General features: G+C 43.1%; 1 protein-coding gene across 8 annotated transcripts in view; it reads right to left on the reverse strand.

The window, feature by feature from the left end:
* The window catches only part of ERBIN (erbb2 interacting protein), a 239,031-nt gene that overhangs the window by 108,776 nt on the left and 104,584 nt on the right, over positions 1–25,671 (reverse strand). For all 8 annotated transcript variants that reach the window (XM_019517772.1, XM_019517773.1, XM_019517776.1 and 5 more), the window contains one exon: positions 17,003–17,120. In XM_019517772.1, coding sequence (XP_019373317.1) covers positions 17,003–17,120 — 118 coding nt within the window. The remainder of the gene's footprint in view (positions 1–17,002; positions 17,121–25,671) is intronic.

Below are 25,671 nucleotides of genomic sequence, written 5' to 3' on the forward strand. Positions count from 1 at the left end.
CAAGAACAAAAACTAGACTGAAATGGTAAATTAGTGTTGCAAAAAAGCCATCACAGTTTAATAAGTAAATCAGGCATAAACTGTCATTTTTAAATGAAGTTACCTGGTTACCTTGAAGATACTAAGTCATACCCCTGACTTTTCTGTGGAGTTGTACTCAAACAACACATGCCTAACCTGCCAGTTCAGAACCCTGCGTCTCTCTTGTAAAGAAGCTGTTAATCAATCATGCCAAATGTCTTTCCCTTTAGACTTGTACCAGGGCTTGAAAATCTACTTTGCTACACAGAGCATCCAGGTGTTCAGATAATAAGCTACAACAGCTCACTGACTTCAAGGGCAAATGATAAGACAGACCAAACAGATAAAATAAGCCATCACTTGTAATGCCATCAGCACCTAGAAATTCTCTTCCACACTCCCAGGATACAGATCCCCCATCTCTTTGCTTCCTTTGTTACACCCTATTATCCACTTGCCCTCAACTCTAGGCACATTTCTGACAAATGCTGCCACCACCATCTTTACAATAACTTAAGCACTCCCTTTCCACAGATATACCTTCCCGGGGAACTCTCCCTCTCTTTCTTTTTAAATAAATAGGTAAGTAGATGAAGACTTGTCCATAACAGCAGGAACACTTTTGACTAGGAGAAGGCACTATGAAGAGAAAATTGTTTATACTGCACTGACTACAAAACTCTTTTTTTTTTTTTTTCAGGCAGTGATGTATGTATCACACAAAAAAAGACCTCTAAAAAGAAAATTCAAGGTTGTGGCATCCACCATTTGAAAGTAAGTGTATGTAAAAATCAAGGTGGATTAGCATGCATCTGCTTGAGCCATCTCAACTGCTGATCTAAAAGCAAAATTAAAATCGACCTACCACAGAATGAGGAATAAAAGACTCTCATGCCCCTTGTACACATGCATTATATCAACATTAAATTAAATTACCATAATCCTATTTTCTAAGGCAAAATAAAGCTAAAGGAAATGTGATTTCTGTCTGTCACCCTATACATATGTGTTTATACCCAGTGTGTTATGTGGGATTTCTTACAAGCAAGCACTTGTGAAAGCTACACAATTACTGGCATCAGTTGGTAGGAACACAGAATCTGGAAATCATAGTTTTCTGGTTCCCAGGGCAATATATATTCCCTTGGGCCAGAGGTGCCAATTGTATGACTCCTAAACCAGATCTGACCTGTGGGACCCTGGAGGGAACAGGAATTTGGAGGTGGAGCAAGAGATGGCTGTGATAACCTCCAAAACCAACCTCCCCCCCTGCCTACCCAGTTACTTAAGCTAACAAAATGGCTCACTCACCCAGGGGAATAAATGCTACCACCACTTGCTCCAAGACTACAAGTGGGTCTGGATACAGCCTGCAGGAAGCTCTATGGTCTGGATCTAGCCAAGGGGGACAAACAAGTTTGACACCTCTGCTTTAGGCCAAAGGATGTGTTGATAGGGGGAAAAAGGAGCAAGAAAAGATTAAATTCTGTGCCCTACCTAAGAGTTCTGCATGTAGTCCTGAAGCACATTAATTCATTGTTGAAAGTTTTTGAATGGGAGGGAGGATGAAAAAAATACCTTTCTGTGAGAACTACAAATGTGAAATGGCGATTATTTATTTATTTATTTATTTTACAGTTTATAACTGCCAAATCTGGATAATGTTGTTTGAGTGCTGCACCCTGCAAAAAGATCAAAGTCTTGTTGCAAACTCTGGATACAAAACTCTTCAAAGAAAGACTGAAAGGGAAGTGCAAAGCAGTCTTAATGTAAACTTTATCAATACTGTCCATTTGATATTGTATAGGTATTTACCTAGCCCCCCCAAAAATGTGTGTTAAAAATTGAAATGTCACTTCTTCCATCATAGAAGCTCCATGTATATCAACAGACAATTTATATGAACAAAGGTCAGACACAATCAATGTAAACAATGCACCCAAGAGGAAGGTTTGGTTTGTGTTTTTTGGGGGGTGGGAAATAAATGGGGCAGAGAATAGGACAAGTAGCTTTTCATTTAAAAAAAATTTTTTTAAGTGTTCTCAAGTGTCTAAGGGGTCACAGGAAGGCTGCTGGTAAAAACGTATTTTTTTGCAATGCCTAAGAAAATCAAGTTTGCGAAAGGTTTTAAACCCTCTTCAACTTCAACAGTGGCTTTTGAGACCCTCTAGAGCAGCAGTACTCAATGTTTAGGCCCTGGAGGCCAGGGACTGTCCACAGACCAGATCCCATGGGCTGGGTTGGTCCATGGGCTTGACTGATTCAGTGTGGGGTTGGTGCACCAGATCTGGCCATGGAGCAACTCCACATGCTGGCCTGGCCCCACTTGCCAAATCCAGCCACAGAGTGAACCCGTCTACCAGAGCACAAGGCTGTCATGTGGCCCACAGAGCTCCACACAGGTCCAGAAATTTGGTAGTGGGGGAGTGGCGGCCATGTTAACTGCCACAGCTTGGGGTTCCAGCAATTAATGCTGTCACTGCTCCTCTTCTGGCAAATTTCTGGACCCACGGGAAGTCTCACAGGCCAGATAAAAGGGCTTTATGGGCCAGATTCAGACTACTGGCTAAGGGCTGAGCAGTTCACCATTGCTTTAGAAAAATAATGGAATTACTAAGCCTGAAGTTGCAACACAAGATGAGCACAGGCAGTCCTCAGATTTACGACACAACTGGTTCCTGAAAACCGCATCTTAAGTCAAAGCGTTGCAACTTGGAACCAATTTTCTCATCCGAAACAATGTTATAAATGGGGGATTGGTTCCTGAACCAAGGCCCAATACCCTATTTTCACCAAAAATACCCCAACATTTTGTACTCTATCAATTATAGATGAGTAATATAGCTACATTAATGTATTTATATTGTAAATAGCAATCTTATCAATTTGAAGGACTTATTTGAGGTGACTTTGATGGATGTTTTGAAAGGCTCTTGGTTGGACTTTTGGAAGGGATCTTGGCTACAGTCTTCTCAGGAGTCTTGGCTGCTTTCTTGGAAAGTGTCCAAGGAAGTTTGGACAGATGTTTTCCCAGGGAGATGGGCAATGTAGTGAACTTGTTCGCTGGCATGGCGTTGCATTGGATCAAGAGTCGTAAAGTCAAAACTGATGTCATAAAGTTGAAACAGGGTGTCAGTTTATAAACGTAAGTATGAAACGTTGCAACTCGAAACATTAAAAGTCGAGGACTGCCTGTATTCAGGTGGAGTATTCAAGTTAACAGGAAACTGTGTTTAGAACTGGATTGTTCCAGACAACAATCAAGAAACCAAATTTCAAAAGGCACAAGGAAAAAATAAATGAGACAAACTCTTAGCATCAGACCTTTTTATACAGGTAAATGAAGCAAGTACATTCTGTTCCACTTGAATAAGGGAATAATTTTGGAACAATATTAAATCAGGTTGTTAAAATCTGAAGGAGTCAGTACCTACATCTCTGTTGTCAGAATCATCACAGAGCAGTAAAAGAAAAAAACAACATAACAGATACAACATTGCTTTGTAAAAGCTTATATGAACTTTTTATGCACAATTAAACGTGCAGTATGTTAACATAAAAAGTAAGCGGGTAAACAAGTTTAAACAAATGGAAATATCTTAAATACAGGAGAAATACACAGCTTGCTTAGCTCACAGATTCCAAATGAATATGATATCAGCCTAATCAGATGCAGTATACATTAGATTTCTGAACAACTTCCAGCAACTGTAAATCATCATAATGGCTTTATTGTTACTGTTTTAAAACAGAGGTTGAATTAAGCTGCTCTCCCACCTCTTCTCAGTTCAAGATGCAGACAAGAACTACACACATTTATTCAAAACATTCAAATGTTTTTATAAACTTTACTGTTGCTAGTCCATGCAGGAGTTAAGGAAAGGCTCTCGTCAAAATCCTAACTCCTGCCTGTGCAACTGGAAAAGAAACAAAGTTAGGGCAAGAGACTAAACCAAGGTGCTGATGGCATGAGAACGTTTATCTTGGGTTTGTATGAAAAAAGGTGCAAAATGTTACTTGTACACCAGAGCTACCACTCCAAATTTTTTTTGGCAAGCAAAAATGCACAGACATCTGAGACTGGGATTTTTTTGGAAAAAGTTTCATCTTCTGAATTTGCTCATAACAAGGTAGAATATATATGAGAAGCTGGAGGAAAATGGGAAGCTGGTATAATATTAGGAATCCTCTTCTAGGAGGGCAATCTAGCATCTTTCTACCTGCCAGCACAAGCCATGGTGCTGCTCATAATTTAACAAACAACGAATCGGTTTAGGTTTTTAATGAGCTGTTTGAAAGCTTTTCATTCAGCTATACTGTCAAGTTCTCTCTCTCTGGACAGTCAGGTTAAGTGTTTTCTGAAGGAGGTGTAAGGAATGCTCTTCAGCCTTCCAATTTAGCACATTGTCCCTACAGCCCTCACTCAAAAGAACTCTGTTCCTGGAAAAACCCATTTGAGACTGATTAGAAATCTGATGCTGATTAAAAATAAAAATCTGATTATTAAAAACAAAAGCATCTTTCTCTAGTCATTATGCAACATAATACTGTGGTTTCTCCCAGGGGTGCTGATAGGAGTATGCTCAGCTTCCACTAACCTAAGCAGAAAAAATCAGCACTAAGCATATTACAGAATCAAGCCTGAACACCACATACTAAGAAGCAAAAGATAAAAAACATGCAAGTTGTTTTTAGTAAGATGCGTCTGAGTATAGGTGAACATGAATTTAGAGGACCATATTGAACAAATCTATTTCCCTCCTTAAAATTTTTAGTGCTGCACACAAAGGAGACCTTGATTTTGCCAGGGACCTTTTAGATACTACTCACTTTTACTGAGACAGCAATGCTTATAAAAGCAATGTTGTCCAATTATTATTTATTTACCCACAACTTAAATGCTGTTCTCTACATCTTCTTGAGAAAGCGAAGGAGCGAGCGAGCGAGAATAGGAAAAACACCCTTCCCCCCAAATTTCAAGTACAAATACTCAAAGCCCAAGGCTGAACCAGTTCAGTCTTCACCAGTTTTTCTAAGCTAGGTACACTGAACTGATAAGCAAGTGAACAGACATTTAACTTTTGATTTCTGAAATGCAGCAACATGCCTGCAACAGCCCAGACCAGAAGTGAAGAGGCACTAGAGTATGCCTCCCTGCTTGGCTGGAACAGACAGCTTGGACCAAGGCTAGCCCACCCACCCTGCAAGGGGAAGTTTGCAGGGGAGGCGTAAAGCATCCTGGCATGCTGGGGGACTGAGTTAATCTGAATCTGAAGGAGATCTAGGACAAAAGTGCAATAAACTGATTTAACCTAAGTCAGTTAAATCCGACACTATGTCCATCCAAGTTTCTCTCAAACTGGTTTGGGCCATTTTGAAAACAGTCTACGTGCACTGAACTTCTGTTGTGTTACAGATGTGAAAGTTTCCGTTCACTTGTACCAGTTTGTGTAATTTCTGTCCTTAGCCAAAAAGCTTATAAACCAGCCTATAAGGAGATCTTCATTTGCTGCATATTTGTGTGTAAATTATCAAATCCCAAACCAAGTTTTCGGAAGAAAACTATGGCTGACAAGCCAGCTCCTTAAGTGTAATGGAACTTTATCCCAAGGGCAAACCTCAAGAAAAGGTTTCTTGGGGCCTGGCTTAACTCCCAAAGAAACTAAAGATCATCCCAAACATTACCACCTCCATTCTAACTAAATACAAGACTTGCATCTTTGACCTTACTTTCTCTAACCCACAGCCTGAATGGCAAAAGAAAGTAAAAATATACATGGTTGAGACTGAAATAGAAAATATATGCTAATAGCTGTAACAATTATATTAACCAGAAATCACTCCTATAATTGGGCCAAGACAGTGGACAATTAAAACTTCTATCAATAGTTCATACAGTCATTCCTGATATTTAACAGTCACTAAGTTATGAAAAACAGAAAGAGCTGTGGAAAGTCTCACTGAAAGAAAGGCCATTTACATTCATAAACAAGTACAACAGAGATAAAAATGCATATACAGCACAGCACAGTGGATAAAAAAAATCAAAAGTTAAAAAAAGTTTTAAAAAAATCAGTTTTTTATTTAAATCAGATTTTGTTATTTAAATGTATTTTTTAATTTTTAAGATCCTTTTTAAAAAAGCCTATATAAGGATAGTTTTAATTTAAGATAGATTAAAGCTCAAAGATACCAGCATGGAACAGGTATTTTAACTTCTAATTATATACTATTTAAGACAATATATTCATGTAACCTTTTTAGAAAAGTTTTATAAATAGGTCACAACAGGCCATGGACTGTACTAGGGGCCCAATCTTACGGGGCTCCCAGAGGCTCCTCTATAGATTCATAAAGATTAAAGAAAACCACTCTACCCAGTGGGACTCGGTGCTCAGTCCAGAAGATCCCATTAAGCATCTCTGTGATGCTCAGTTTCAGTTCTCAGACTGGATTTGTGTCTCCAGAAATAACATCCTTGTTAACAGCAGTATATGGAGATGAGAGATAACAGACCTGATACCTACTCACCAGCCCTATTGAATCTCTGCAAGTTTGTGTACAGTCAGGACCTGACCTCTCTCTAAAAGAGTACAAAGTTTTCAAAAAGTTAAATGAATAGAGGATTGTTGGGCATGGAGTCCGGGCAAGAAAGAGGAGTCGGGAGATAAATGCAGGGGAGGGAGACGCAGTAGAAACAGAAGAGAAACATTTTGAGCAGAATATTCCAGAAGTCTTGAGGGATAATTTCTGACTATAGCCTCCCCCATTTATTTGAGATCTAGTGAGGGAATGTACAGTAGGAAGGAAAACCTATCATGGCAGCAGGCTTGCCAGGCTGTACAAGAGAGAAGAAATCTAGAAAAAAGCAAAGAAAGCCCCATGCTAATAACATATGGCTGCAGCACTCATTTGAGGTCTTCTTAATACATTCGGGCAAAAACATCCCCCAAATATACACGATTAATCTAGTGAAGTATCTGCTTCAATTAGCTTTGGTAAATCAAAATTCAGTTTTCTGATGCAGCTACAAAATTTATCTGAAAAAATATCAAAATAAATCACTGCTTTAAAATGCATAGTTGTGTACCTTCTAAAAATGAAGCCTACATCTACCTCTGAGTTGTGAATAATATGTATTAAGGTTATAGCAAACAACAAGAATGCATTTTCTTGGAGAAAACAATGATTAAATCGAGGCTTCCTAATCAATGGTTTAAATCACAATTTAAACCGATTTAAATCAAACCCACCCTGAAATACAGTCCAATTTACCCATAGATACAAAATGCTTCTGCACTGACACACATCAGCAAAGGGTCTGACTGTATGCATACTTGGCCATATATCAGCAAAACTACCTCCTCAAGTAAATTCATACTAATTCAATAAGAATAAAGAGTAACAAAAACTCAAGTGGTGCTCGTAGGCTGACTGAAGTAAGTCAGGAATTAAATTATGTTGTACCTGGTGATTTATTTGGTACTCTGATGTAGGGCTACACATGTGCAGTAGTACCCTTTGGAAGATTATTTCAGAACAGTGTTTCTCGACCTGTGGGTTGCAACGCAAAAGCAGGTCTCAAGAAAATATGAAAGGATCATGAACAAACTTTAAAAATGGATTCTTCTTTAAAGGAGAAAAACATGGGCAACCATGGCTTTTCCCTTGCAGGCTGGCAGAGTTCCACCTGGGGCCTGGAGGAGGAGGGCAGCAGGTCAGGAGTGAGGGGCACTGGGTTGGGACCGGCCACCGATGTTTACAAATGGGTCCTGGTACAAAAAAGGTTGAGAACCACTCTTCTAGAATATGTGAACGCTGCAATCTGGTTACCTGATTAGAAAGTGTGAGCATGTGTAGTTGAATTGATACGAGTGGTGGGAAACCAGGTCCCCTCTTCTGAGAAGAAGTGATGCAACAGGTTTGACTGACAGGTGAATGCTGCAATTTGGGTTGATGATTGAAGATATGAATGATGGATGGATGGCAACTGACGACTGGATGACACAGGGTGGCATGAGATGAGGCGAGTGAGAGTGTAATAGGTGACCGCTGAGCCAACTGGGCATGAGTGAGAGTGTGGGCATCTGGGACAGTGTGTGGGTTCACATCTCAGTGGGAGCATGGCTACATTGGTCACGTTGCCTAATAATAAATCTTGCTCACCACTCCTTTCTGGGCTTGATGGAGTAGGGGACCACTTCCCCTCTAATACTGGGCTCAAATCAAATCAGGTCCAACAATGCCTGTTTCATTTAAAAAAAGATTATCCTAGTATACAGTACTGATTGTTATCTGCTGAAGGAACCCTATTGGTTTTATTCAGTATTTCAGTACAGATAAGTGCTATCCACTCATAAGAGTGTGGCAGAAAGCCACCTTGGTTTCTCCCCCAAAATCTCTGCCCTGTGACACTGTGATTTAAATCTCTGTGCTGTGACCAATTGATTAGAATGGGCCCAGCAGAGGAGACCACACCCTCAGCCTGTCTCTTTAGGTAACCTGAGCTGGCTGCATTCCTGAGGGAGGGGGGAAATCTGCTCCCTCTGCCTACGTGACTTGCATCACTTACCTGGGTAAGGGGTTTCTACCTGGTGGGCTGGAATCTGCCCGGCAACTAGTGATGTATTTCAAATTGGTTGGCTGACAGCCAACCGGAGCTGGCCTCCACGGGACCAGGTGTATGAGGTCACAGGGGCTATATAAGTTAGGACTGCCCAGAAGGCAGTCTCTTCTGCCATGTGGTGGAGCTGAGGGCTTGGGGGGAGTTCAGAGAAGCTGTACCATCTAAAAGTAGCTTCTCTCCCCCAAAAAACTCATGAACAAGGAACAGCCGGACGCTAGAAAGGATCTCACCAGCCCCTGGATGAAGCGTGTGAGTAAGCTACTCGAGATCTGATAGATATCTAGCTGGCAGTAACTCAGATGCGTGATCAAAAGGCTACCACAGCCAGACTGTTTGCTCTTTAAGATTTCTAAGATATTGCTCAATCTTGTACCCTGTTTTCACTCTACCCCTGTACTCAATAAAGTCCCCTTTTGTGACTGGTGTGGGAGACTTATTGAGGGGTGGGTCTAAATTATGCCTAAGAGACCCCTTAGGTCTGCGGACTAAGGGAGACTATACCTATTTGCCCCCGAACTTGGGGAAGTGCCCCAAGTGCCTGTACTGGGTCGAGTACCCGTGGGACTTTAGGCCTGTGTTACCCCAAGGACACAGGCCCGCGAGACAGTCCATTCTTGGGGTGGTGGCAGCACGTTACCCCCAGGCTAGTGAGTGTGCTCCAGGAGCGGGGGGTCAGCTGGACACAAGGCGCCCCTAGGGAGGCATTCGGAGCCTGGAAGGTGGTCGGGCACAGGGAGATGGGCGGCTCGACGCAGGAGTGCCCCCTACTGGCCTGCCACAAAGAGCATGAAGCCTCATAAAAGTGAATACAACAGAAATGCATAGTGAAACAATATTTTTATTTTGTCTACTGTATAAGTATTATAGATTCTGATTATTATTTTTAGGAGTCAATTAAAGGGCAGTTCCCAATAGGTTGGTCTTGAAAGCCTCTAATTATCAGGCAATTGGAAGCAATATTTATCAATTAATTGCACAAAAGACTCAGGATGCCTACTTCCCTTCAGCTGTAGTCATCTCAGCCTTGCTCTATTAAGTCTTCTTTGATCTTTACTTCTAACAAGAAAACAAACCTAAAATGAAGGATAAAAAGGAAAAAAAGGAGCACAATACACAGGCAAGAAAGCAAGACAAGAAATACAGAGAAACAAGAAGAACAAGGTCAAGATAGAGCAATAAACAAAAGGAACCTTTTCTCTGATTTTTCTTCTGTCCTTAGTGCTCTGAATTCCAAGCAGCTCTCTTCAACTGGGAGGGAAGCTCCCCACCTAACCAGAGATCAAGCCAAGACAAGTCAAGTGCTCCCACTCCCCGCCACCATACATTTTGCTTCCATTGGCTTATGACGTCTACTGGGCGCATGTTACATGACTCTTCCTGCACCATGTCCATCTCATGGGTATGGAGACCATGATATCTGCTCAATTTCTTTGGTGGACATCTGGTCCTCCACGAGCAACTGGCTCTAACATTATAAATCAGAAGTGCAGTTCGAATTCCACTCTAGATAAACTCTTCTTCAAGACTTCTGCTTGTTATATTCACTTATAGTACATGTTATTGGACTCACCCCAACCTAGCATCTGAATGCGCTTTGCCCCACAGCTCCCTCAGGACCATCTGCAGGGCAAGGGAAACACCCTGGCTTGGTCATGGTGAGCCCCATTGGTTCACTATGTCCTAGCACTCTGGCTCAGCTAATGGGGTCCCCTGAGCCTGGCACCCTGAAAACTGCTGCAAAGCTACACTGTGTGGCTGTCAGTCTGCTGACAGGACAATGTGTGTTTGGGGGCCCGGGGTGGCTCTGCACCCAAAGCCCTGAGGTGCATCCCCATGCAGGGCTACATCACATGGCTGTCAACTAGCCCCACCACACAGCTGACACTGGCAACCCTGTGTTTAACTGCAATGGAAACCAACAGAAACCAGTAAGAAACTATCCAGATCCTCTAGGAATAAAGATTTTTTTAAAGCCAAACTCTACCCCCAGTTACCATGTTGTGTTTCCATGAATAAGAAGTTGGGTCTTTTATGCACCTTAGAATAGAAAATGTATGTGCAGTATTCTTCCCTTAGCTATGGCCTAATTAATAACAAGGCTGTAAAAACTCACAAGCTTACAAATCATCAGTACAAATTTGAGGCACAAATGAGAGTGCTTTCTTGTCATTAAGGACTGGAAGCCAGTTGTATTGCTACTAACAGTGGTCTGAATGTTAGGACAGTTAAATATGGTAGACAGTACTTTCAAAATTAATTTGTGTTGAATTAACTTTTCTATTAAAAGCAATGATTTTTTTTTCCCCTATTAGCTTCACTGGGAGATCAATGCTGATTATTACTGGAAACAAAATTTGACTATTATGAATGCTGCATCTTTGTTGTTCCTACTTATACTGCCTGTTAGGGAACTGAGATCTTTGATTTTTCTGATGAATCTGCTATCAGTTTCATATATGGATTGAGCAGTTTATCCCCTCCCCCTACTAGATATCATAACTTAGCTTAAAGGTTTTTAGCCTGAGGTTGTGACTTCCAGTTGTGGAGCCACATGTTGGCAAACTACCACATTACAGCCTATGAGGCTAGCTGAGTACAGGAAGACATCCAAAGATGCGTTAAAATCCAAAGTCCAGCACTTGAGAACATTTTGTTAAATAATGCAAATTAAATGCTCTTCTGAACTTCAGTAGTACTGTCAGAAACGGTCAAGACATGATAGTACTAACTCCGATAAAACCAAGATACAGACAAAATTCTAATGGTAGCTGATGAAGCATCAGAATTTTTTTTTGCCATTCATTCAATCCTACCCCAACTGAAGGGTCCATTAGCAACATGCTCTCTCCAGCCCCACCACCATGGGAAGGGTAGCCTCTTGACTAGAGAGGACTTGATAGCATCAAGCTGAAGAGAACTCAGATACAATTTGTATCGATAGATACTATAGCTCCATTTAGCCATGCTACTTGGTCATTCTACCTTGCTTGGGAGCTTCCATTCCTCCTTTATAAGTTTTCAATAAAAGGAAAATTTGTAGAAATATAAGCTTGCTTCGAAACAATGGAGCAGTACTGCTGTGGGGTCTCCCCTCCTCTATTCAATTTGTTTTCCTCCTTTTCACTTATGAGGATTTCCTCTGGAGGCAAATATAAAGTAGCTGCTTCTTTAAACAAAATGTGCAAACTCCAAGTAGGAATGATTGTTCTAAACTCCTCTTCTTTCTGACTTGGACTGGAAGCTGAAAGCTGAGAAGTGTATTATAACTGATGCCACTTGTGGTAAATAGATTTCATTTTGCACCCTTTCAAGTGCCTCTTACACCAGTCCTTTCAAAGGTGACCAGAGGCTCTTTTACTTCCTTTCATGCTCTTCCCTTGCTGACAGATGAAACCTGTCAATTAGGATCTAGGTAAGAGTAAAGTTTCAGCATATGTAATAGAAAAAGGAGTTAAATCAGAAGTCCTTCCAGCAGACTCTCTTTGGTCTGCTCTTTGACAGTCTGCTGTCACAAAAGCTGCTATCGGAGTGGCTGCACAGGAAATTTCTCCAGCCCTTTGATGTTGTCCTTCTACTTGCATTTCTCCCCAAAGAAGAGGAAAAGTAGAAGCTACCATCACATGGACCAGAGAAAAAAATGGGGGCTGAGATGCTGGTGATGCTTCCTAGGACCTTTTCTGTTCAAAGGAAGGAAACTACCCAAAAAACCATCCGTGATTAATTGCTTAAAATACAAGGTACTACTTTGAAGTGCTTCACTTCTCATTGCATCTGTATGGGTACGGAGACATGGGGGGTAGCATGGATCCTCTAGAATCCCAGTGTTCTGCCCTCCCCCCTGCCCTTTCACTGAAGAGGAAGGGAGAACTGGGTGAGCAAGCAGACAGGTTGCCTGACAGCCTGCCAGACGGGACCAGAAGCCAGCAGCTAGACAGATGCACAGGGCACTGCAGACATCACACGCCTAGGCACTCAGGGACTACAGACAGACTGTTCTGCTCCTGTCAAGGGGTGAGGGTGCAGTGGAGCTACAGGTCACTGAAGCCTACCTGTAGCACTCCCATGCTGCTGTGGTGGTGATTTTAAAGTGTTCCAGCGAAGGGCATGACAACAAAGGATGTATGCAAGTCTGGCAGCTGAAACACTACGTTGTTGAAAGATTTCCAAGCTTGTTATATTTAGAAACATTTCAAATGTTGCATCTGTCTGCATCCCAACACTTCAATAAAAGGTCCTGTGAGGGTCCTCTCTCTCAGTATTCAACAGTTCAACTTTTCTGATGTTCAGCTGCCAGAACTCTTTCCAATATCTCCAGCTTAAGACCTTCCAAGGTACATATATCCTCAGCTTCACAAATTCATCCCGCCTGTCAAAACTTCTTACAGGCAATGCTATCCACTCTCTAAAGTCCCCAACAACAACATTTTGAATGTGCAAATTAAAATACAGGATACATACTTGTTAATTAAGTAGCTAAGTCATCAGTTAATCCAGAAATTCTTTTGCAGAGATTAATCACCTAGTTTTATCCAAGTCTGTAAAACTGGCTACAGACTCACATTTGTGAACTTACACAGGTAGAAAAACTAAAAGGAATGGGAAGCTGAGCCAGATTCACTCCTAACCTGAGAGAGGGGTACAGAAATGGACTGCAGTTCATCCAAAGGAAGCTCTGGGATAAAAAAAGGGAAGAACAGAATTGTCCCATTTCCATAGCTGTGGATAAAGAAGATGAAAAGTGAAAATGATTCACTCCATTTCTTTAAAAAGTATTAAAAACAGCTTCAAATTTATCAGACACTGGAATAAACTCCAGTACCTATTACCTCATAAGCCAGGATAAGTCAATACAAACTCCTGGAGAAGTGGGAGGAGGCGTATCCTAAGATAAAAAGCAATTTTTAAAATTGTAGGATGATTTGGGTAGGGATGGGACCTGAAGATTTCAGGTTCTGGCAAATGACTGAAAAAATAAATCAGGCTTATGATAGAAAGCCACCTACAACATGGTTACAAATTTTTCCGGGGGGACACTGTAAAATTCAAAAATAAAGCTGCTTCATAGTTTACTCACAAACCAAATTATACAGCTACTGCCTCCTTAAAATACTTTATCTGCCTTTAAGAAAGAAATATTCTTTGAGTAGATTTTTTTTTGACTAAAGGTTGCATTATTTTGGATGGATAACTCTACTACTGGTAACTTATCAGTTGTCTACTTGTATGCAAGTAATTTGCCAGCACCCAAACAAAAAAAAGCTTTTGCTCCTTTCAAATTCCACTTAATAACAACTTCTATGTTAGAAATAAGTAATCCTTTCAACAGTACAGTCTATGACAGAAAAACACTTCTTTTAACTAACTTAATCATTTTGTCATAGTGAAAGTGTTTACAGTCTCATTTAGAAAATACTATTATATATTTCTACCAGGAGCACAGAAACAACAATCAAGTTATTCTACATTTATAAATGCCATATTCATTTTTAAAAAACATATACACATAGTATTAAGCTGGTCATAATGGACAATGAAGGATAATGCAACATCTCAGCAGCTGGATTTTTTTTTTTTTAGAAAGAAGAATCTTTTCTAATTTTTTTGTATCAATGCTGGATTTAAGCATTTCATCTTAATGAAAGTAATATACTGAATGCAAATCAGAGTGTTGCAAAATAACTAGCTAAAGTATATAGAATATTATTTAATGTGATTTAACTGAAATGTAGATATCTTCTTTTCTTAGAACTTTGGACTTTTGCATTAGAGAAATATGCAAAGAAAGGACACCATGTATTGACCAAGAGGTCTACAACTGCCACAGCTTTTAACTACAACAACCTATCTCTGTATCAACAGCTTATCAGGACCACTGTTCATTTTTTTTGTTCAAACTCCAATTTAGACCTCTTCTTTAGGAGATACTTTAAATACCTCATAAGCTTTCTCTCTATCCACTCCTGAAAAGGTTAACATCTGAATGCAGGGAACTTGCACAATAGATAAAAAGGATTCTGGAAATTGTGCTTTTGACAGCAGAATCCAGGAAACAGTAGAAAGAATAGTCTACTCAACAATACTAAGAGGCCTCAGAGTTGAACATTTTTCCAGGAACAATTCTCTTCTCAGAACAGCATGTGCATGGCAATTCTCTTGACTATATGGCAAGGCTTTGCCTTTGAATGTGCTGTTAGGAGTTTGTAAATAAAACTATTAATCAAAGCACAGAAAACCTTCAAGATTTTAGCAGTCTCCATCTCCCTGTTTATTTGTTTTGTTTTGATTTTTAAACTGTAGGCTGTATCAGAAGCTTATTACAGCAAACTCTTTTAGTCTGCAATAAGTCCCCCTGCATTCATGTGAATGAAAGCAGTAATAAAACTTAAATAGGGAATGTTGCATCTTAGCCCCTACCAAAACACTAAACATTGTTCCTCAATTGTTCTGATTGGGCCCACCATGCTTGAATACACTCATAGTTGCATAGAACTACCAATTTGCCAAAAAGCACCGCTAAAAAACTAATATATTTTATAACAAAACACAGGCAAATAAGAGTCAAATGCAAAGCAGCAGCAAATGTCCAATTTTCATTTGGAATGAGTTATTTCATACTGTAAGATTAAATGCACTAGATAAAAGAAACTATTTATATTGAAGTTCAGGAAAAGAAAGCCATAGCTGAAACAATATACAATAAAGGCAACAACAATAAATGTAAGCCAACAAAAAAAATTGGGTCCAGTGTCTCAAGAAGTCACCAAACATGTTTACATGAGTGGAAAAAAAAGGGGGGGGGGGAAGAGGAGCAGACAGCGCAATGCTGTCCTTCATAACTCACTCAAGTGCAATGCGGAATTAGTCCTGGAAGTCAGGGATAAAATTACATCACTGTAGGCATTTTATGTCCACATCTTACCACATGGCAGCTGTTTGCTCAAGACAAACTAGCTTACCACCACCCAGTGTAGGGAATAGCACCTACTCCATGCAGCTACCCAAGAGCCAGTCACCTGACCATCCCCCTATGATCTGAACAGGTTTTGTAAACAGATATACTATATTTACCCAAATCCAAGATGACTTCCAATTTAAGACACACCCCAAGTCTCCCAATAATTAGATAATAAACATAGAGAAATTATAAATTAGTTATAAATTTCCATGTACAGAATCTAATTTTAGGACAGTCATCCTAAAATATGCCCTCCCCCACCACGGCCACGGAGCAAGCAATGGCAGGGCAGCATGTGGCGGGAGGGTGTGAGGGGAAGCTGGGGACCAGCGGCAGGGAGTCAAGTGGCCTAACCCCTGCCTCTTACCACCTGTTCTTCCCACCCCCTGCCGAGTGCATGCATGCCCCATGCCTACCCCCAACAGCATTTATACTCTCTGCTGCCTGCTCCCCCATGCCTGAACCCTCTAGTACCTGGCATCCCCCTGACCCCAGAGGCTGCAGGCCAGGTGGTGGAGGGAGGGTGGAGAGATGGGGAGGGGGACATACACATTGTAGCTGCTTACACTGCTTTTCTCTAATTTAAGATAAGGAACTCCACACACACATGCTGAATAGTTAGGAAACCAGTGCACCAGCCCTGGGCAACCACTTCAGTGGCACAAACACAGTAGCCACCATCTCTGGCTCAGACCCTGGTAGTCAGGGCCATTCCTTGGGGGGAGGAGGAGGGAGAAATTGGGGCAACTGCCCTGGGCTCCACACTTTGGGGAGCCCCGCACAGGTGGATGGAGCGGCCGCAACAACTCCGTGCTGCCACTACCGGTTTCGCATCCAGCCGCTTGCTCCCACCCCCCACTGCCACCAATAGTGGTGGAGGTTCTTTGCATGGGATTGGGACAGGGGCAGGGCCCCAGCCCCCACACAGGCTGATTTGCCCCAGGCCCTACACCCTGCTCAGGTCTGCTCTGCTGGTATTTATGCCTGTACCTAATGTCCTAATCTTACAAATTATGTACATGGGACACAGCTCAACTTTTTTTTTTTTTACTTACAGGGTTAAAATGAAAGCCTCATACACCTCTTTACATATCCATTGTTATCAGTAAATCTGAGCATGTGATTAAGTTTTTTTGTAGAGTAGGATTTCATTCTACCATATTACTTTTTCTGTACCAAACTGCAAAGAGATAAATTAACCACTTGGCCAGGTATAAAAATCAATACCCCATGTATTCTAAAATTATATTTTTTCATTAAGCAGATTTGATACACACTTAGGTTAGTGATCTAAATCTTAAAACAAACAGCTGTTTTCTGATAATGATAATTTAATCTGTAACTCTATACATTCATAGTAGCTTGCCTTTTAGTTCAAAGTAATAAGTAGAATAACTTACCATTCTTGCTGACATCCAGTTCCCTGAGATTAATGAGATTTGCAATGGATGCTGGCAAAGTGGTTAGATCATTGTCTGGCAAACTCAGCTTGTGCAGACACTGACAGTTAAAAAGTTGCTATTGAAACAAAAAAAAAGAAATAAGTGAATGTGACCTTTTAGGAGTTAGTTTATAAGAGCATATATTTGTATCACTACTGATTCCAAGATGAACATGGGCCACCAATGTGGGGATGCAGTCAGGAAGGCTAACCACACTTTGTCATGCATACATAGATGCAACACGAGCAGGTCCAAGGTGATCCTCCCCCTCTATGCGACCTTGGTCAGGCCACAGTTGAAGTACTACATCCAGTTCAGGGTGCCGGACTTCAGGAGGGATGTGGACAGCATCAAGAGGGTCCAGAGGAGGGCCACTCGCATTATTAGGGGGCAGCAGGGCAGAGGATCTATGAGGAGAGGCTACGAGACCTGAACCTGTTCAGCCTCCACAAGAGAAGGATGAGAGGGGATCTGGTGGCCGTCTACAAACCTGGCCAAGGGGGACCAGCAGGCAATGGGAGAGTCTATGTCCCCCGAGCACTACAATGGGTAACAAAGAACAACAGCCATAAGTTGACAGAGTAGATTCAGGCTAGATATCAGGAGGCACTACTTCACTGTCAGGGCAGCTAGCAGCTGGGACTAACTTCCAAGGAAAGTGGTGCTCGCCCCTACCCTGGGGTTCTTCAAAAGGAGGCTAGAAAGCCACCTAGCTGGGGTCATTTGACTCCAGCATCCTTTCCTGCCCATGGTGGGGGGTTGAACTAAATGATCTGCTTAGGTCCCTTCCATCCCTACCAACTATGAAACGATAAAGTTTAATTTACAAAGATAAGCTGTTATACTGGATTGTACTGTTATTATTATATTGTACAATATTATATGCTAGTGCCCCCACTACAGAAAGAATGTAAACAAGTTGGAGAGTCCAGAAGAGGGCAATAGAAATGGTTTGGGGGCTGAGGCACATGACTACTAAGGGAATTGGACTTTTAGTCTGGAGAAGAGGAGACTGGGGGGGGATTTAACAGCAGCCTTCAACTACCTGAAGGGTGGTTCCAAAGAGGATGGAGCTAGACCAGGGGCAGGCAAAATACTGCTTGTGGGCTGGATTCAGCTCACCTGTCAATTTCATCTGGCCCATGGGCACCCACCAACTAACTGTACACCACCCAGCCCGTGCACCTAGCTCCTAACCTTGTTGGTAGAAGAGCCCAGCCCAGCCAGCACATAGCTTCTGGGCAGAGTTGCTGCTGCCACTGCTGCAGCCACTAGGGGACCTGCTCAGCTTCCATGGCATCCAGCTTGCTCCAGGCACCAGGTAGGGAAGCGACAGGGGTGGGGGAGAGGGACCTGCAGCTGGGTGGCAGCACAAAGCGTCAAGCTGGGGCTGGCGGCAGCGTGGAGCCCATGTCCAGGGGACAGCAGGAATGAGGAGCTCGGCTGGGCAGGATGCGGCTGTGAGGGAGTGTGTGGGGGGTGCAGGGATCCCCCTCATCCTCCCCCAGCACACAAGCCCCCACCAACAATGGCAGCAGCCGCAGCACACAGCAGGTGTTCATGGCCCATGCAGGCACTCCCGCCCAGTGGTGCACAGCTCCAGCCAGCACTGCACGTGGTGGCAAAGAGCACAACCTGGCCAGCCCACCTCTATCACTCAGGGCTCCCTGCAGTGCACATGCAGCTCCCAGTACTTGCATGCCAGTGGAGGAAACCCCGCACAATGGAGCCAGCTGCCTTCTCCACTTCCTGCTGTGCAGGTCTCGGGACTGCGCCAGAAATAGTGGGGAAACCAGTCCCTGCCCTCTGCTTCCTGGTAGAGTCCCAAGACCTGCATAGGAGGGAGCAGCAAAGGAAGTTGGCTTCATCATGTGTGGCTTCCCCTACTGGTGTGCAAGTGCCAGAAGCTGCACGTGTACTGCAGGGAGCCCCACATCATAGAGGCAGGCTGGCCTGGCTGCACTCCTTGTCACCCTGTGCAGTGCTATTTGGGGCCATGCACTGCTGGGCGGCAGCACCTGCGTGGGCCACAAGTGCCCCAAGCACCTTCTATCTGCTGCCTAGTGCTGCTCCTGCCACTGCTGGCAGGGGCTACGCGCCATGGGGAGGGAGTAGGTGGGGGGTCCCCACATCCCACACACACCCCACAAACATCACACCTCCCAAACACTTGCTCCCACAAGCCCCCACATATACACACACCCCCAACATACCCTATTGCTCCTGCACACACACAGCCACACCCCCTCACCAACCTCACCACACACACATCCCCCAAGCACACCCCACACACAGTATGCAAACGTAAGACATTTTAGATATTATGCAATTACCTTTATATACAGTATGCAAACAAATCATGACAAAAATATTTTTTGTAATAAAATGAAAATAAGTTATAGCACATGTTTGCCTTTTAGCATATAATTTCCCTTTTTTTCTGGTTCCAAGATGGCAACCCTCCCCTCCCAAAAGGAGGGCTTTCAGCAGGGAAAAGGAGAGGCGTCTGGTAGCAAAAGTCAGGGAGGTTAAGGGACAGGACTTCCAATCCCAAAATGGCAACCAGGGGGCAGGGCTACCCTTGAGGCCCTCAACAGCTCACCATAACTCTGTAAAAAGCCCTCCAGCTGAAATAATTGCCCACCCTCAAGCCAGATGGTTCTCAGTAGTAGCAGGTAAAAGAACAAGGACCAATGTTCTCAAGTTGAAGCAAGGGAAGTTTAGGTTAGATATTAAGACATACTCTCTCACCAGGAGGACAGTAAAGCACTGGAACAGGTTATCCAAAGAGGTTATGGAATCTCTACCCCTGGGGGCTCTGAAGACCAAGCCAGATGAAGCCTTAGCTGGGATGATCTAGTTGGGGATGGTCCTGCTTTGAGCAAGCAGTTGGACTAGACCTCCTGAGCAGTGGCAATGCATAGGGGGTGCATGAGGATACATGTGTACCCCCTGACAGCCGTGCTCACTGCTTAGGCAATGGGCAGGGCAGAGGGGGCAGGCGAGAACAACAGTGCCCCCCCTGCAAGCGATGGCCGATCGCTGCAGCCACTTTCGGGAGCAGCTGCAGTGATTGGCCAGTGCTTGCTCCCAGAAGCGGCTGCAGCAAGTGCAGCAATCTGCTGGCAGGGGATTGCCCGGGGGATACCCACCCCAGTCCCCAGGATCAGCCGTGGGGGGACTCCCCCGGTCAGCAGGACTGGTTGCAGGGGGGGCACGTGCCCCCCTGACTAAGGCAGCATGCTCCTGAGGCAAATTCAACCCTAATTTTCTGTGATGATTCTATGACTGTACTACTGGTGAAGTACTAATACTCTATGAACATCAACGAAAGAAAGAAAACCCTTTCTCTAAATATGGGTTGGAAGAGGGACAACCAAATGTAAAACCACCACCACACACAGACAAGGGGCAAGCAAAGCATAAGATAATACCGATATTATTTGCCCTACCAACTTATATAATAAGCAATGGTCACAGCACTTCAACTGTCACAACACTGTTAGCTATGATAGTCTAAACAGTCCATCTTTACCCTTGCCTTATACCTAACCTCTGACTAAATCAGAGATGCATAAGCTTTCATGAGCAAAAGATGACTTCATGAGATGCTACCATCCCTGATTCAGTTAGTGTGTAAGGTACATCTACACCCTGCCTTGTTCCCAACACTGTGAAAGTGTTGTAAGTATCACCACAAGGAGAATTTTAAAGAGGAATCTGAAGGACAAGGTGAAATCATAGGTGTTTAGTGATCTATTCCCACATATAGAGTCATACAGTCATAGAGAAGTAGGGCTGGAAAGGACCTCCAGAGGTCATCTAGTCCAACCAGCTCCCTGATGCAGGATCATTCCTATCCAAATCATCCCATACAAACCATAATCTAAACTTTACATTAGACTGCTCTCAACCCTGACACAGCATAAACCTAACACCCTAATCTTCCACAGGCAAAGCAGGGGAACCACAGCTGTCAACGTCCTGCTCCCACAAAATATTGTCAATATAGGCTCAAGAGGTCTGGGCAGAGGCCCCCCACCCCTGGCTACAGAGGAAGGCAAAAGCCCCCATAGTCCATACCAATCTGACTGTGCAGTAAAATTCCTTCCTGACCCCAAGTATGGCGAGCAGTTGGACCCTGAGTGGAGCCAGGAGCCTCCAGGTTTGCTCTTAGTAGAAGAATCAGCACACACCACCGTTGAAGTTCCCAGCCTTAGCTGTAGCCAACACACAATGCCGCTGAGGAGGCTTAAATACCCTGACACAACAGAAAAAAGGAGGGTGGATGGGAAAGCAACCAGCAAAGCTCAGAAACATGGAAAATACCTATGGCAGAAAACAGGCACAGGTACTGTTCCTGACCAGTGGCTCTCCAACCTTCCTTACAGATCATTCCTGACCAGTGGCTGTCCAACCTCTTCTTGAACACGTTCAATAATGGAAAGTCCACAACTTCCCTAAGCGGTCTATTCCACTGCCTCATTATTCACACAGTTAATAAGTTTTTCCAGATAGCCAATCTAAGTTTACTTTGCTGCAACTTCAAGTCATTGGTTTCTATCCTCCTCTCTGCAGCAAAAGAGAAAAGGTGCTTTTCCTCCTCTTTATGGCAGCCCTTCCAGTATTTGAAGGCTATCACGTCCCCTCTTACACAACTTTTTCACAAGCTGAATATGCCTAGCTCCTTCAGCTTCTCCTTGTATGATTTACCATCCCAGCCCTTGATCATCTTTGTTGCATGCCTCTGGACCCTCTTCAGCTTCTCCATGTCCTTTTTAAAATGTGGTGCCCAGACCTGCACACAGTACTCCCAATGAGGCCTAACCAGTGCTGAGTAGAATAGCACTATCATCTCCCATGTCTTGCACCTAATGCTTCTACTAATGCAGCCCAAAACCACAGTTGTCTTTTTTTGCAGCTGCATCACACTGCAGACTTGTACTGAGTCTGTGGTCAATGAAGATTCCCAAGTCCTTTTCCACAGAGCTGTCATCCAGCCATGTGTCCCCCATTTTGTATTTGTGGTTTTGATTATTCCTCCTTGCATTTTTCTGTTGGGAACTTCATCCTGTTAGCTCTAGCCCAATGTTCCAATCTACCAAGATCCTTCTGAATTGTTCTCGCATCCTCCAATATGTTCAAATTCTTCCTAGTTTTGTGTTGTCCAGAAAACTACTCAGGAAGCTTTCTATACCAGCATTCAGGTCATTAATAAGCATGTTGAACATCACTGGGCCCAGGAGAGACCCCTGTGGGACTCCACTCAATATATCCTGCCATTCTGATACAGACCTGGTAAACAATTATGAGAAGGTCATGCAGGACCTTATAAAATGCCTTGCTGCAGTCCAGATACACTATGCCTACAGCATTCCCTTCATCCACTCATGTAGTTGCTTTGTCAAAGAATGAGACCATGTTTGTTTGACACTTTTTCATAAATACATGGTGGCTGCTTGTGATCAGCCTTTCCTCCACCAGATGCTTGCAAATGTCTTCCAGTAACCTCCCAGGTATTGAGGTGAGGCTTACCAGCCTGTGGTTCCCTAGGTTCTCCTCCTTGCCTTATCTGAAAATGAGCACTACACTGGCCCTTTTCCAGTCCTCTGGTATCTGGCCCGTCTCTTAATTTCATGAAGATCATTGCAAAGGATTCAGAGATCTTCTATGACAGTTTCTTCAGGAGCCCTGCTAACTTTAATTCATTCAGACCCAACAAAAACTCTTTGACCATCTCTTGTTATCTCCCCTCCCTTAGTTTGCCCCTTCCCTATTATGATAATTTCTATTTGGTGTCTGGCAATTCAATTTTTTCGTGAAGGCAGAGGCAAAGTAGCTGTTGAGTAGCTCTGCCTTCTTTGCATCTTTAGTTAGGAGTTCCCTCTGGCTTGTTAACAGAAGACTCAGACTCCTTGGTTCTTCTTTTCTAGCCAACATGCTTACAGAACCTCTTCTTGTCCTTAATCTCCTTTGCCAGGCAGGTGCACCTCATTCTTTATCTTTGCCTTCCTGATTTTGTCCCTGAAGGTTCTTGCTATTTTCTTGTACACCTTCCTTGGTGACCTGCCCATTCTTCCACTGCCTGTATGTGTTCCTTTTGCATCCAAGGCTTTTTAGAAGCTCCTTGGGCAAATGCATTGGACTCTCACCATTCTTCTTGTGCTTCCATCATGTCAGAACTGTTTCTTGTTGGGCTTACTGTACCCCTTAGAAGCTCCCAGCCCTCCCACACACCTTTATCCTTCAATCTATCCTCCCATACCACCGTGCCTATTAGCTCCTTGAGTCAGATGAAATCCATCTTTTTCAAATCTAGCATTGTGGCAGTATCATTGGTGCCTATGTGGATAAGCAGGAAGGGATAGTGGTCTGAAGAATGGAGTAGCTTTGACAGGCTTTTGGTGACATTCTGAATTCAGGCTTCAAGCAGGCAGCACACCTCCTAAGCACCCAAAACGGGATGAGAACTTGGTGCCCAAGTTCATGCTCCTACGCGCACACACGTGTGCGTGCATGCATGAGGACACACACCAACACAGACACACTCCTGATCCCTGGCTCTCTCCTCAAGTGAACTCCCTGGGCAAATTCTTCCTCTGTTTGCTGCCCTCTGTTCACTGCTCCTATGGTTCGCTTTTTATAAGGTTGCATAGGCTAGCTCTACCCCTCAATTACCTAAACCAGTCCAATCCAGAGCAAGCCCTGTCACTCAGTCACTCCAGGAGGGGAAGAACACAAAGACTAGGGGGTGGGGGGGAGAAGGGACGATGACACATGACAACCCAAACACACACCAGGTACCAGGCAAACACTTTAGCAGCAATTAGCCACCCCAAGTCACAAGCACAGAGGAAAAACCTCTTCATGAGGGCTATCATGGGATAAAGCAAAACAACACTGGTTGGAAAAGTGTAAAATTGGGCATCAAGACTGGTATTATTTATGGAACAGAAACAATTGTCCAGACAGACAGGGATAGGCCATGAATAATAATTCATGCTAGGATATGCTTGGAAAAAATCTAAATCCAGGGATTGGTAAACCTTTTGCCCCACAAGCAGGAGCCAGGTGTTATACATCTCCACACCCTGTTCCAAACTCAAGCCACCTACTCTTACCCTCAGATACTCTGCCCCTCTGCATCATGGGTAAGCACAAGCACAATAGCAGTAGAAGGCCTGCAGAGGGGATGGGCAGCTTGATTCCCAATTCCCCATGCTGAGTCAGACATTCCCAAGGGCTTGCAGGCCAGATCCAGCATAGGCCAGAGATTGCTGACCCTCTGATCAAGTCTAGCAATATATATCATGTGTGGAAAGTTGGTTTGAGTTTTATATAACCATTTACCAATTATCTAATTTGTATTTTCCTTCCCTCATTTATGTTCACTAGAATTCTGGAAAACCAAGAAAGCATTAAGAATGCAGGAACACTTTATCAGATGTACTCTCAATTTTAGATAATGCCTCCACTATATAGTAAAGGGCTGCTTTAGCTTTAGAAAATGCAGTTAATCTAAGACTCAAAAATAGGAGGATGACTTAAGAAGCCTGGCTCCACCCCTGAAAAGCTAAACACACAAGGCCTTTTCAGCTTGGAACACGTGTTCTAATTCTGGAGTTTTCCACTACCTGGAAGCAGAGAAGTTATACAACTACAAGGGAAGTTTTGTCATTCAGGTTACTTCTGTGGCTACAGGACAAAAACAGACAAACAAATAAAAAGGATTTTTTGTAAACGCTCCCAAGTCTTTCTGCCTCTTTCCCCTTCACAATATTTAATTTAAATCTTTGATTCACAGTTCACATCAGCAGGATCAATATTAGAATACTGAACACAGTTTTGGTATCCATGTTCTAAAATGGATGTTGAATTTGAAAAGCAAAGAAAAGAAAAGCACAAAATGAGTGGGTAATGTTTCAGAGGGAGACATTTAAGAGTTCAACCTGTTCAACTTAAAAAAACACCCAGAACAGTGACAAAGTACACTCCAAGGATGTACATTCCTAAAGAAAAAATAAGGCACTAAGGGTTCTTCAAGACATCACCTTGAACAGAAAAAGCATTACAGAACCAGTGACAGGAAGCTGAAGAACAGTGGTTTTTTAAAACCACGACGGAGATTAGCCATGAGAACAAACAAGCCAAGGAAATAACAAATTCTCCATCATATGATTTTGTCACAAATCAACACCGGATGCCCTTATGGAAGATATGTTTCATCAAATAAGTTTATTCAACTCAACTTTGGGTGAAATCAGATAGCCTGTAACAGACAAGAGGTCATACTAAATAAATAGAAAGTTATTTTAGACCATCCCTTCTGGTCTTGAGCTATAGAAACCTAAAGAAAAGGCAAGTGTGTGAGACAGGGCCCTTTTCCATATTTTAGAACTTGTAAAACTCCAAGGTATTAGGCACTCTCAGTTTCCAAAGTAGACAGACAGGTTCTTCACCTGTAGGACTTCCAGTTGGAGTCTTTATAGCTATCCCTCTATACAAAGATGATGTCTACCAGGATAAATTACTGGTGAGCTTTAAGACGGCTGAAGAGTCCAATCTATGCTCTGCAAGTTTCTCCACAGATATAACAGGTGGTGCTGGGGGGGGGGGGGGGGGGGGGG

Source organism: Gavialis gangeticus, unplaced genomic scaffold, assembly GCF_001723915.1.
Source record: "Gavialis gangeticus isolate Ggan-Ray unplaced genomic scaffold, GavGan_comp1, whole genome shotgun sequence".
In the NCBI taxonomy this organism is placed as follows: Eukaryota; Metazoa; Chordata; order Crocodylia; family Gavialidae; genus Gavialis; species Gavialis gangeticus.